Genomic DNA, 13922 nt, shown 5'->3' with positions numbered 1-13922 from the left:
CTCTCTTTTCTTCCCTTTGCTTTTCTTTCTTGCTTCCCTTCCCTTCTCTTTCCCTCCCTCCCTACTTCCCTTCCTCCCCATGGCTAACACACAAGGTTCCATTCGTTTCAGGTGTACAACTAGCGGTTCGCCAAGCGCATACACTGTGCTACGTTCACCACGTTCCACTCCGTCCTTTGCTACTTCCTGTATCCCAAGGGCCAGAGAGAGGGGAGATCCACATTTCCTGACTCTCTTACACCTTGGGTTCTGGATGAGATTTGTGTTCTGCCAGCGAGCTGCGCTCAGGAGAGGTTTGGAAGGTGGAAAGAAAGCAGAGGTCAGCTGTCTGGGGCAAAGCCAAAGGATGGACGAGCTGGATAGACAGGGGTCTTCGCGGAGGCAGGACTTTTGTTAAGGTGGCCTCATCACTGGTGTTAGCAGCTAGGAACTGAGTGTCCAGCCCGAGGTCTTAGAGCCAGAATCCAAGCCCCAGGCGGGTTTGACCCCGAGGCTCACCACCCCCCTTCTTCACCAAGCCGCTTTCTCGCGAGGGCACTGCCGCCCAGACCGGTGTGTGCACAAGGGGTGTGCTGCTGGCCAGCGACGGAGCTGCCTTCCCTCCAGGTCAGGGGATGGCCAGGTCGCCGCTATCCCCACAGGTCACCCTCCTGGACTCACTCCAGGACGAAAGCCTCCCCTCCACACACATGTGCACCCTGAAGCCGGGGGCCAGGCCACGTGGGCCTCAGCCCGGTGTCCAACACTGTTCTGAAAACCAGGAGCAATTAGGGGATCACCAGGCAGAGCAGGAATTTGGACCCCGTGTCCCCAGAGACCTAGAAACTCATGATGTCACAAGGAAGGATCTCACGTCCGTAGACCCTTGGCCCTCCTCCACCCCTTCCTCACTGTCCCCCAAGGGAGGAACAGAGGTTATGTGAAGGGTCATTTTGGGATGAACAAACTAGCTTTACTCAGTTTAGCTCTGCCTGGGCAGATGCAGGCCCCTCTGCTGGTCTTATATGAACAGTCTCTTACCCCACGCGGGTGGGGATCTGGGAGGTGAATCTTCCCCTCGCTGGGGTCTTGGAGAAGGAAGCCCTTTTGACTCACACAAAGTCAAGCTTTTGTCAGCAAAGAGGTGATATCTTGGCCCCTATCTGCCACCTCCTTGCTTTATTTTTCATTTGTTAAAATCCCATACGGAGACGATGGGGCTGCGATGTTCCCCCGCCCTCCAAATTCGTATGTTGAAGTCCTAACTCCCGTTAGTTCAGGAGGTGACTCCATTTGGGTAGGGCCATGGCAGATGTAACCGGTTAAGACGAGGTCACACGGAAGCGGGTGGGGTGGGCCCCTGATCCAGTAAGCCTGGTGTTCTTGCACACAGACATGCACCTGGGGAGAATGCCACGTGGAGTTTGGAATTACACTGCCCCAGCCCGGGGACCGGCAGAAGCTCACGGAGAGAACAGGAACGGACCGTCCCTGGTGCCTCAGAGGGGACACAGCCCCGTCCCCACCTTGACCTTGGACTTCCAGCCTCCAACAGTAGGAGAAAATACATTTCTGCTGTTGGAGCCTCTCCATCTGTGGGACTTTGTTGCAGCAGCCGTAGGAAACTGAGACAGGGGATGTGTACTGGGGGCTTTCAGAGACTCCCGTGCTGAGGCTAAACGACTCTCCCCTGGCACCGTGCTGCACGAGGACCGACCTTTCCCTGCGGCCCTTCTGAAAAGAACCGCATTACCTACCACCTCCCAAGGACCCCCAGAGCAGATCTCAACCCCACTCCCGCACTCCGTCCTGAAACGCTCGGGACCCTGTCTACATAATGACACGCCATGGCCCCTCCGACTTGGAAAGACCCCGGCCCCCCACACTTCCTTCTCCGCTTCCGAGGCTTCGGAAACAACATGCGCCCACCTTGTTGCTGCCCTGGGGTCTCTGCCTCCAGGGGCGACGGAGGAAGCCTGGAAAGCGTTTTGACAAGGGAGAGGGCGAGTCTGTGCTCCTGCCTGCTACCGTTTCGGCGAGTGCCCCTCACAATCATCAATAAATATGTCAGCAATGGAGGGTGAATTCTTTGAGACGAGTTCAGTTAAGGACTGCTCTAAAATACATCAATTAATGGGACATCTGAGGTACAGTAAGGCCAACAGACCAGGAGACAACTGCCACTGAAAGGATAGTTTGTTCTTGGATATACCCAAGAGAAGGGGGTCCACCGCGTCATGGGGCCGCGTGGAGGAGATCAGGGTCGGCCGCGAGGCTGAGGGAGAAGGGCGAAAATGTGGGCAGGGGGCTTTCTGGTGGTTTCTGTGGGAAGGAGTGAGTGAGGCAGGGCAGGCAGGGTTAGGACTGGTCGGCCTGCATGATTTCAGCAGCTCTGGGGTGCAGGGACCATCCCTGCTCGTCTGGGGCCTGGCCCTGGGGTGACTGGGGCAGGTGATAGTGGCCCTGAGTGTGAAGAAGTCGGGCATCAGAAGTCAGGAAGAAAAGGCACGGTTAATACAAGGAGAGGAAAGCAAACTCGGCTGCCGTGGCTGCTGTGTCACCTGATGCCCAAGATTGAGGGCAGGTGTCTCCCGCCCACGCGAGCTCCACCCTCCACCGCCAGTTGTGAAAGTGTGAACTGTGTGGGGTCTCATGGCCTCCGGCAGCGGAGCGTCCCCACTCGCCCCCAAGTGCCCTGTGAACACAGGCAGGACCCAGGAAGCCCGCAGCCCAGTCCCTCCGCTTTCGCACGGCCCGGCCCCTGCCCTGGCCCAGCACTGACCTCAGAACCACCAGGTACCTTGAAAATCCCCCCACGCACCACTGTCTCCTGCAAGAGGAATCACTTCCGTGGGTGGGGCTCGGCCTATGTCCTTTGGATCACCTGGCACGACGGGCAGCCTGTGGCAGGTGCGCAAAAGTGAAGGTGTCGCTTTCCAGAACTCAGTCAACAGCAGCGAATGCCGAACCAGGGCCCTCAGGGACACCCAGGCAGAAAGGCAGGGTTTTCTGACGCTTGACTCTGCTCGTCTTTGGCGAAGCCCGGGAAAGACTCAGGTGGCAAGACTCACTGGCCCACCTGTGCCGGCAGCTTTCCCGTTTCCACCTGCTTCCTCCAGAGGATGGCATCGGTTCACACAGCTCTTCCCCTGCTGTCTCACCCATGTAGCCATGCGCCGTGCGGTGCCCCCACCCCTCCTCTAGGTCGGCCCATGACACGCTTTGCCCACTGGGACGGGAGCAAATGTGACACAGGGGCGAGCTCGAGGGGCCGGGCTTTCCGTGCCCCTGTTTCTACTGCAGCCTTGAGAGGCCACGCGGGGCTGGGCTGCTGGAGGGAGAGCCCGGAGGGGCAGGGCTGAGTTGCCCGGCCAAGGCCGGGATGTGCCAGCCGGAAGCAGGCAACCCTCAGGCGTGAGCACGGCCAACGTCACCAGCCTGGCTGACCCCACCTGACCTCAGTCTTAGGATGGAGCCCTGCCTGTAAGAGCTTAACCCCCGCAGACCTGGGAGCTTACTAGATGCTTCCTGTTTGTGCATTAAAGTCATGCGGTTATTGATTGCGCAGCATTATTTTCCCAATAGAGAAGGATGTAACCCTCCCCCTCCCCGTCCCCTTTGCAACTTTAAGACCCCATTTCCTTGAGCTGTTTGTCCTCAGGCCTAACACACGCCCGACACTCCTCCCCGCACTCCCCTAAGATGTTCTACCTGCCTTCAACTTCATTTTGCTCCAGGTATGATCTGTCTCTGCCTTTGCTGCTGGCCAAGAGGCCCCAAGTCTCAGGACAGAATGCCAGTGCCTGTCTGGAAGGATTAAACCCAGTCTGAAGGATCAGAAAGCATAGGAGACACTGAGGGAGCAGAAAAGCTCGTACGAGAGCCTCGGATTTTGTGTAACCAGCAGAACTTGAACGTTATTAAGAAACTAGGAATGCGTGTATTTCATTATGTTTATATTCCATTGTAAACACAGCCAACGGGGAAGACAGTCGATGAGATCCACGGTCAGACTCTTTAAATAGCAACACGAGCATCCGTTTTGTAAACTTTTTTTGTAATGCAATTAGCACAAGGTTAGGGGATCTAATGTTCATCCTGGCGACTGTGGCTCGGAACACTCGATTGTATTTTTGAACTCAGCTAAGAAGGTGAATCTTAAATGTTACCATACACAGAATACAAAGATGAGGTGATGGATATGTTAATTAACGTGATTGGGCTAATCATTTCAAAATGTATACCTACATTAAAGCACCATGTTGCACACCTTTAAAAAAATCACATTGTGCAACCTCAGCATATACAAGTCTTCTTTGCCAGTCACACCTCAGTACAGTTAAAGGCAACAATAACTAAGAGGGAAAAAAAGCTGACGAGTGGCTCCTAATGTAAATCAGGAAAAGAGGGACCATGACCACAGGCTCTTAGGGAGAAGACCTGTGTGTTTTGTAGAGAATTCCCTGCTCCTCGACTTCCCTCCTGCACTGCCTAAAAAGGCAGTTAAAAGGAATGTTAAAAGTTGGAGGTGGGGGAAGGTGTCATTCACTCTTTAGTATGAAGTAGTGTTTCAGCGCTGGGTCTCAACACCAAGAGGAGACGGCCCTGTGAAACAGGAGCTTAGAGTAGGGTCAAGAAGGTCGGTCCACAGGCCCTTGGGGAGTGTGTGGGATGCTGCAAAGCCAGAGGCAGGGTCAGGACACGTGAAACCATGTGGGAGGGGTGAAGAATGGGGCACTCAGAGATCTGGGGGGGGTAGGTCTGGTCTGGAAGGAGAGGGGAAAGGGGCCGAGTGGAGAGCTGAGAATGAGCGTCAAAGGGAAGGAGGAGAGGGATGGATGGAGATCCAGAGCTCAGGAACAAGGAGACACAGGGAAGGCTGCACGCCTGTGTCTTTGCGCGCAGTGGCTACAGGAACCAGTGGCCCGATCACGTATGAACTGTGGAGTCGCACAGGCCTGGGTCTCATTTCCTCACAGATAAAATGGCTGAGTTCTTCCGGTTAAGTCGTGTTCACCTGCCTCTGTGATCCCACCCACCCTGCCCTGAGCAGAGAAGGGGCAGGGAGCGGTTGAGGGAGCACCTTTTAGGTCCTGCTGGCGTGACAGGGGCGGACCCTCACTGTCTGTCTTCCACGGTCACCGTGCCCGCCGCGCCGCCCCGCTTCTGCCTCACCGCTGGGAAAGCCAGGGCTCACAGAGGTGGAGTAACTTGCCGAAGACACACGGAGAGCCGGGGGGTCAGCTGAGCTCCACATCCGGGGATCCTGACTGGTATACACTAACTGGAGCCGGGATCTGTATCCTCAGCTCTGCCCAGGCCCCCTGGTGTCTTGAGGTCATCACTGACCCTCCGGTCCGGAGTACAGGCATTTCAACCCACCGCCCCAAAGCACCCAGGCCGGTTTCAGCTTCTGGCAGGAGGTTCGAGCCCAGGTTCCACCGCTCCTGCTCTGCTCTCCACCTCCTTATACCAAGGAGCTTACACAATGAGGTAGGATTCCCTGAGCCTCACCGGTGACACAAACAGGCTTCCAGAGAGGCTTCTAGAAGGAGCCACAGCCTCTACCTCCTGGGGTCGGGGAGGGAGGCTGGGAGGAGCTGCGTGGAAGAGGCAGCAGTCTCACCCCTGCACGACACAGGAGCACCTCAGAAAACTCCCCAGCTGCTGACTCCACCCCGTCTTCCCCAAAGCCCTTGGGGGCTGAGCCCCCAAAGCCATGTCAGCAAAGTCAGTGTTCAAGGCTACAGGTGACTGTCAGATCGGCCGAACTGTGCATTGCTGGGCCACGCCCTGGACTTACGGGCCCGACTCTGATGGGCGTCACATCCCTGGGAGTGAGCCAAAGCACAGAGGCCCAGGCCTGCCGAAGCAAGACAGGGAATGGCCTTTAATTCTTACCAAGTCTCCGCAGAGACTCCCAGGGACCAAAGTTGGACATAGACAGCCCTCCTTCTCCAAATGGGGTCCACCGACCAGCAGCGTTGGCTTCACCCGGGAGCTCTTAAAATGCAGAATCCGGGCCCCACCTGAAACTTACTGAATCAGGGTCTACACGCACATGAAAGCTCGAGAAGCCAGGATAAGGGATGGATTAAAGCGTGGTGGATTATGGATTTCGGGCTTGCGAGGCACATATGATGCCCTTTGATTTCCATGAGAATCTGGAAAGTGGACACCATTTTATGTTTTACAGAAGACAAGCTTGAGGCTCGGAGAGGTAAGTACATTTCCTGAAGCTGCAGGTCCACAGGTGGGGGAGCTCTCCAGCCCTACATCCCATTCCCACCTCTGCCCCGTCCTCCTCACATCAGGACAAGAATAGCTATGTGGTCGGCCATGAAACCTTCAAATACGTTGGGCTCGGCTCACTGCTCAGGACACGGGCCGGAAATCACACAGATGTTCACCCACCAGAATTAAACCAAAAAAAGGCTTTCTAGCCAACCCTCAAATCCAACGCCCCAGGACCGCGGTTTCCCAGAGCCTCAGACTCCCCACTGCAAGTGTCCCTATAAAACACACGTAACAGGCTTACCGTGTTCATCCAGCAGTATGTTGTCTGGCTTGATGTCTCTGTAAGAGAAAACAAAGAGGCTGAAAATGTGATTCCTGGAGTCTATTGATGAGCACATAACAAACATGACACTTGGGGACGAACGCCTGGCAACACCCAGCGTGCCTGTCTCTCCCTTGGCACGACATCTCAGGGGGCAGGGGAGTAATTACTAGGATGACAGAGCACCTGTGCTCTTGCTTCCTTCTCGTTTCCTGGAACTGGAAGTCGACTGTGGGAATACCTTCTTCCTGAATGTTCTTGACAATTTCTGGTTTTGAGACTCCTAGGAGTATCTGCTCATTGAGCACCTGCATAGACGCTCCCCCCCTCCTGATGGACTGTAGCCCTCCCACCTTGCTATGTAACCCCCCTGGGGGTGACGGTCTCTGCTCTACAGACACGGGAAGGAGGTTCAGGAAGACTGTCAACTTGTTTAGGTCAGAGATCAGCCACACCCAGCCCTCAGCCAGTTTTTGTGCAGCCTGCGAGGCTAAGAAGGGCTTTTACATCTCTCAGGAGTCATAAAAACAAAACACGCACAAAAAGCAAAACCAAAAGGATGTACTACAGAGACTGATGTGGCCCCGAAAGCCTAAAATGTTTATTATCTGATCCTCTGGGGAGAAAGTTTGCTGGTCTTTTTTAGGGTGGGGGCGGGCGACTTTCTGGAAAGTTCTGCCGAACCTCGCCATTAGAGCAGAGGACTTCCTACTCCAAGTCATGCTTATTCAAGGCACGAGCTTGCCTTCTTCACCTCTGCACCACGTGCCTAGCACGATGCCTGTCGTCAGTAGACTCTGTCAGAGAAAAATCAGAGCTGGACAGTAGTCAGAGTGCAAGAACAGACTATACTCGGGACAACTGCAGCAGGGGAGACCTGGCCTCAATTCCGAACGCATCACGGACAAAGTGGGAATTTACAGCCAAGGAGCAGGTGGGGGTCATGGATGCAAAGTTACTAACTGGAAACATCAAGGGAGGGGGATTCTGGGTAAAGCCACCCGCTAGAGGACTCTTGCCAAAGGCAGGCTGGGGCACTGGACATCACCTGGAGGATGAGGCACCTGACCAGATGTGGAGGATGGACGCTTCTGGCAAAACCAACATCACGGTCCTCCCTAAGACTGGACAACGCAAAGGGGAACAACAAAGCCCGAAAGCGGAGGACGAGTTGCAGAAGAACTCAGAAGAGCCTGCATGAAGTTTGGTTGAGGAGAAGGAGTCTTTGTCAACACACAGGAAACACGGATGAGGGAGGAATAGAAGAATAAATGTAACAACAACAACAACAACAAAAGCCTTTGAGAAACTCAACTGACATCTTCAGCCCCGATGTACTTATCATGAACATGCATACACTCCCCGAAGCTCGGTATTAAAACCACAGCCTTTAGAAATGCAAACCCCACTCATTCATTTATGATAAATGCCCAATCCTCTGAGACTAATAACAACTTGCTTCAAAATAGGAAACATTTGCTCCTGAGTTTATCAACTAGTAACTGTACCTGAAAACAGATGCTGGTTATTTGTAATCATGCAGTGCAGTGTCTATGGCTTTGGGGATGAAAGAAACACTCAACCTATATATTTAAACTTTTAGTTCCACTGTGACTTTTCGAGCCTTGAATATTGACGAGCATTCTGAAAATGGAATTTACCACCCTGCCCCCACCACTGCCGAGTTCACAAAACATCCACAGTGGACAGAGATGATTCATGGAGTCCCCATGGGAAGGATAAGCTTGAAAACTTATGAAATTAAAACAAAGGGCAGAAGACCCAGGGTCAAGGGTTTGTGCTTCAAACCAACAAACACTTGGTACCCACACACGGCGCCTCCCAGTAGGGCTCTCAAGAAAAGGGGAACTATTTGCGAATGTTGAACCAGCCCTGCAGCCCAGGAATGAATCCCACTTGATCATGGTGAATAATTCTTTTTACATGCTGTTGAATTCGATTTGCTAGTATCTTATTGAGAATTTTTGCATCCATATTCATCAGGGATATTGGCCTATAGTTCTCTTTTTTTGCTGGGTCTCTGTCTGGTTTAGGAATCCAAGTAATGCTGGCTTCATAGAATGAGTCTGGAAGTTTTCCTTCCCTTTCTAATTTTTGGAACAGCTTGAGAAGGATAGGTATTATCTCTGCTTTAAATGTCTGGTAGAGTAGAATTCCCCAGGGAAGCCGTCTGGTCCTGGACTCTTATTTGTTGGGAGATTTTTGATGACTGATTCAATTTCTTTGCTGGTTAAGGGTCTGTTCAAGTTTTCTATTTCTTCCTGTTTGAGTTTTGGAAGTGTGTGGGTGCCTAGGAATTTGTCCATTTCTTCTAGGTTGTCCAGTTTGTTGGCATATAATTTTTCATAGTATTCCCTGATAATTGCTTGTATTTCTGAGGGATTGGTTGTAATCATTCCATTTTCATTCATGATTTTATCTATTTGGGTCATCTCCCTTTTCTTTTTGAGAAGCCTGGCTGGAGGTTTATCAATTTTGTTTATTTTGTCAAAAAACCAACTCTTGGTTTCATTGATCTGCTCTACAGTTTTTTTTAGATTCTATATTGTTTATTTCTTCTCTGATCTTTATTATTTCTCTTCTTCTTCTGGATTTGGGGTTTCTTTGCTGTTCTGCTTCTAGTTCCTTTAGGTGTGCTGTTAGATTTTGTATTTGGGATTTTTCTTGTTTCTTGAGATAGGCCTGGATTGCAATGTATTTTCCTCTCAGGACTGCCTTCGCTGCATCCCAAAGCGTTTGGATTGTTGTATTTTCATTTTCCTTTGTTTCCATATATTTTTTAATTTCTTCTCTAATTGTCTGGTTGACCCATTCATTCTTTAGTAGGGTGTTCTTTAACCTCCATGCTTTTGGAGGTTTTCCAGACTTTTTCCTGTGGTTGATTTCAAGTTTCATAGCATTGTGGTCGGAAAGTGTTCATGCTATGATCTCAATTCTTCTATACTTATGAAGGGCTGGTTTGTGACCCAGTATGTGATCTATCTTGGAGAATGTTCCACGTGCACTTGAGAAGAAAGTATATTCTGTTGCTTTGGGATGCAGAGTTTTAAATATATCTGTCAAGTCCATCTGATCCAATGTATCATTCGGGGCCCTTGTTTCTTTATTGATCCTGTGTCTAGATGATCTAGCCATCTAGATCCCATGTAAGTGGGGTATTAAAGTCCCCTGCAATTACCACATTCTTATCAATAAGGTTGCTTATGTTTGTGATTGTTTTATGTATTTGGGGGCTCCCGTATCCGGCACATAGACATTTATAATTGTTAGCTCTTCCTGATGGATAGATCCTGTAATTAATATATAATGCCCTTCTTCATCTCTTGTTACAGTCTTTAAAGTCTAGTTTGTCTGATATAAGTATGGCTACTCCATCTTTCTTTTGACTTCCAATAGCATGATAGATCGTTCTCCACCCCCTCACTTTCAATCTGAAGGTGTCCTCAGATCTAAAATGAGTCTCTTGTAGACAGCAAATAGATGGGTCTTTTTTAAAAAATCCATTTTGATACCCTATGTCTTTTGATTGGAGCATTTAGTGCATTTATATTCAGTGTTATTATAGAAAGATACAGGTTTAGAGTCATTGTCATGTCTGTAGGTTTCCTGCTTGTAGTGATGTCTCTGGTCCTTTATGGTCCTTGCAACATTTCACTCACAGAATCCCCCTTAGGATCTCTTGTAAGGCTGGTTTAGTGGTGATGAATTCCTTCAGTTTTTGTTTGTTTGGGAAGACCTTTCTCTCTCCTTGTATTCTGAATGACAGACTTGCTGGATAAAGGATTCTCGGCTGCATATTTTTTCTGTTCATCACATTGAAGATTTTTTTGCCATTCCTTTCTGGCCTGCCAAGTTTCAGTAGATAGGTCTGCCACTAGCCTTATCGGTCTCCCTTTATATGTTACAGCGCGTTTATCCCTAGCTGCTTTCAGAATTTTCTCTTTATCCTTGTATTTTGCCAGTTTCACTATGATATGTTGTGTAGAAGACCAATTCAAGTTACCTCTGAAGGGTGTTCTCTGTGCCTCTTGGATTTCATGCCTTTTTCCTTCCCCAGATCAGGGAAGTTCTCAGCTATGAATAGCCAAAGTAATACTGAAGAAGACCAAAGCAGGAGGTATCACAATCCCAGACTTCAGCCTCTACTATAAAGCTGTAATCATCAAGACAGCATGGTATTGGCACAAAAACAGACACATAGACCAATGGACTAGAGACTCCAGGATTGGACCCACAAAAGTATGGCCAGCTAATCTTTGACAAAGCAGGCAAGAATATCCAATGGAAAAAACACAGTCTCTTTAACAAATGGTGCTGGGAGAACTGGACAGCAACATGCAGAAGAATGAAACTAGGCCACTTTCTTACACCATTCATAAAAATAAACCCAAAATGGATAAAGACCTGAATGTGAGACAGGAAACCATCAAAACCCTAGAGGAGAAAGCAGGAAAAGACCTCTCTGACCTCAGCCGTAGCAATTTCTTACTAGACACATCTCCAAAGGCAAGGGAATTAAAAGCAAAAGTGAACTATTGGGACCTCATGAAGATAAAAAGGTTCTGCACTGCAAAGGAAACAATCAACAAAACTAAAAGGCAACCGAAAGAATGGGAAAAGATATTTGCAAATGACATATCAGACAAAGGGCTAGCATCCAAAATCTATAAAGAACTCACCAAACTCCACACCTGAAAAACAAATAATCCAGTGAGGAAATGGGCAGAAAACATGAACAGACACTTTTCTAAAGAAGACATCTAGATGGCCAACAGGCACATGAAAAGATGCTCAATGTCACTCCTCATCAGGGAAATACAAATCAAAACCACACCGAGATATCACCTCACGCCAGTCAGAGTGGCCAAAATGAACATATCAGGAGCCCATAGATGCTGGAGAGGATGTGGAGAAACGGGAACCCTTTTGCACTGCTGGTGGGAATGCAAACTGGTGCAGCCGCTCTGGAAAACAGTGTGGAGGTTCCTCAAAAAATTAAAAATAGATCTACCCTATGACCCAGCAATAGCACTGCTAGGAATTTACCCAAGGGATACAGGGGTGCTGATGCATAGGGGCACTTGTACCCCAGCACTTTCAACAACAGCCAAATTATGGAAAGAGCTAAAATGTCCATCAACTGATGAATGGATAAAGAAATTGTGGTTTGTATATGCAATGGAATACTACGTGACAATGAGAAAGAATGCAATCTGGCCTTTTGTAGCAACATGGATGAACTGGAGAGTGTTATGCTAAGTGAAATAAATCATACAGAGAAAGACAGATACCGTATGCTTTCACTCTTATGTGGATCCTGAGAAACTTAAAAGAAGACCGTGGGGGAGGGGAAGGAAAAAAAAAAGTTAGAGAGGGAGAGAGCCAAACCATAAGAGACTCTTAAAAACTGAGTATAAACTGAGGGTTGATGGGGGGGTGGGAGGGAGGGGAAAGCGGGTGATGGGCATTGAGGAGGGCACCTGTTGGTGAGCACTGAGTGTTGTATGGAAACCAATTTGACAGTAAATTTCATGTTAAAAAAAAAAAAGGGGGAACTAAGTACTTGTCAAGAATGGAGAGGGGCACCTGGGTGGCTCAGTCAGTTAAGTGTCCAACTTCGGCTTGTGTCATGATCTCGCAGTTCATGGGTTTGCACCCCGCATCGGGTCTGGGCTGACAGCTCGGAGCCTGGAGCTGCTTCGGATTCTGTGTCTCCCTCTCTGTCTGCCCCTGCCCCGCTCACACTCTCTCTCTCCCCAAAATAAATAAGCATTAAAAAAAAAAAGGAGACAGAACAGCGAATGTTAAAGCGATCTTGTAAGGCCTGGCGTGACCTTATTTGGGGGGTGGGGATGGGGGAGGAGGTGGCCATGGCTCACGGAGCATAAGCCTCAAGATGCTTGCAGGGACCATGGCCTCCTCTGATGCTAAAGGTGCTCTCTCGGGGCTTTGCACCTACCCCCTTCTCTTCCTCCCTCTCTCTCTCCTCCTCCTCTTCCTTTTCTTCCCACCAACATTTTGCAAACGCCCGAGAGCTAGGGTTGCAGGGACTCAGCACATAGTCCCTCCCACACGAAGCTCAGAATCCATGGGGCTGAGACACGCGTGGGCTGGGTCTCCTGTAGTGCAGGAGTGAGTGAGGCCACGAAGCCAGGGGAAGACTGAAGGGGGCTGCTGGAGAAGCAACAGCCAGGTGCATTCAGACAGTAGGGATCAGGGTGTCAGAGTCAACGCGAGATGGGGGCAGACCTAAGGAGATGGCACCTCGTGGAGTGGGGTGAATAGTGTCCCCCCAATATTCGTATCTACCCAGAACTTGAGAATGTGACTTTATTTGGAAACACCACCTTTGCAGGTGGAATTAGTTAAGGATCCCAAGATAAAACCATCTTGGGTTTAGGGTGGGTCCTCAGTCCAATGGTTTCTGTCTTTACAAGAGAGAGGGGAGGGAGATTTGGACACACAGACATGAAGGACAGAAGAGCTTGTGAAGACACGGCCAGCATTTGGAGAGACGTGGCCATAAGCCCAGCAGCACCAGGAGCCACCAGAAGCTGGAAGAAGCAGGAAAGATGTCTCCCCAGAGCTTCCGGAGAGGCTCGGTATGGCTGACACCTTAATTTCAGTCTTCTAGCCAGAAGTGTGAGATAATAAATTCATGTCGTTTTATGCCACAGATTTTGTGGTAATTAGGAAGCTAACACAACCGGCAGAAGGGGAGCTGATGGAGGGGGCTGGCCGATCTCCAGTGGCAGCCGGGGTCCCCCACAGACCACAGGGTGACCTCAGACAGGCCCCTGCCCACAGAGTCTGCCGCCACCCCTGAAAAGCCCCGTTCACCGTCTCTCACATCAAGAGGACCGAACAGGGCACAGAGGTGAGCAGCCTGGCAAACTAGAGAGAGAGGCTATCTGTCCGGTGAGTCCTTCTCACGAGCAGACAGCCTGGGCTCCCAGCCCTGCCCCCTGGGGCCACCCACCAGGGTGACCCCTGCCTGTGCTCCCGCGCCCTTCATGCTGCAGGGTAAATCTGACACATGCACACGTTCCCTCTGTGCCGGCTCTTAGCCTGGAGGTGAATCAACGGTTCTCCAGCATTTATGGGGTGTCCCCTCTGTGGTCACGGGGGACATAAGACCAAACAAGACGGATCCAGCTGAATGGAGCTTGAGCTCCAGGAAGGGAGACGGGCCAGGAAGCTCGTGAATAAATGACCCGTCACAAGTTGGGACGAGTGCTTTGGACATCTAGAAACCAAAAGCGGTCCTGCTGTTGATGGGAGGTCACAGAAGGACTTCCAGAAGAGCTGATGTTAGGTTGACATCAAGAAAGCGTCAGTCACGGGCAACCTGGGAGCAAGCCCT

General features: G+C 50.4%; 1 protein-coding gene across 14 annotated transcripts in view; it reads right to left on the bottom strand.

Moving 5' to 3' along the window:
- STK32B (serine/threonine kinase 32B) overlaps nucleotides 1-13922 on the bottom strand; it is a 400190-nt gene that overhangs the window by 70461 nt on the left and 315807 nt on the right. For all 14 annotated transcript variants that reach the window (XR_006217092.1, XM_042984951.1, XM_042984954.1 and 11 more), the window contains one exon: nucleotides 6518-6555. Coding sequence is in view for 13 of the 14 variants with exons in the window: in XM_042984951.1 (XP_042840885.1) it covers nucleotides 6518-6555 (38 nt within the window). In the remaining variant the exon portion in view is untranslated. The remainder of the gene's footprint in view (nucleotides 1-6517; nucleotides 6556-13922) is intronic.

The sequence above is a fragment of the Panthera tigris genome, chromosome B1, assembly GCF_018350195.1.
Source record: "Panthera tigris isolate Pti1 chromosome B1, P.tigris_Pti1_mat1.1, whole genome shotgun sequence".
Taxonomy (NCBI): Eukaryota; Metazoa; Chordata; class Mammalia; order Carnivora; family Felidae; genus Panthera; species Panthera tigris.
The sequence above is the reverse complement of the archived record's forward strand: the minus strand, read 5'-3'. Positions and strand labels throughout refer to the sequence as shown.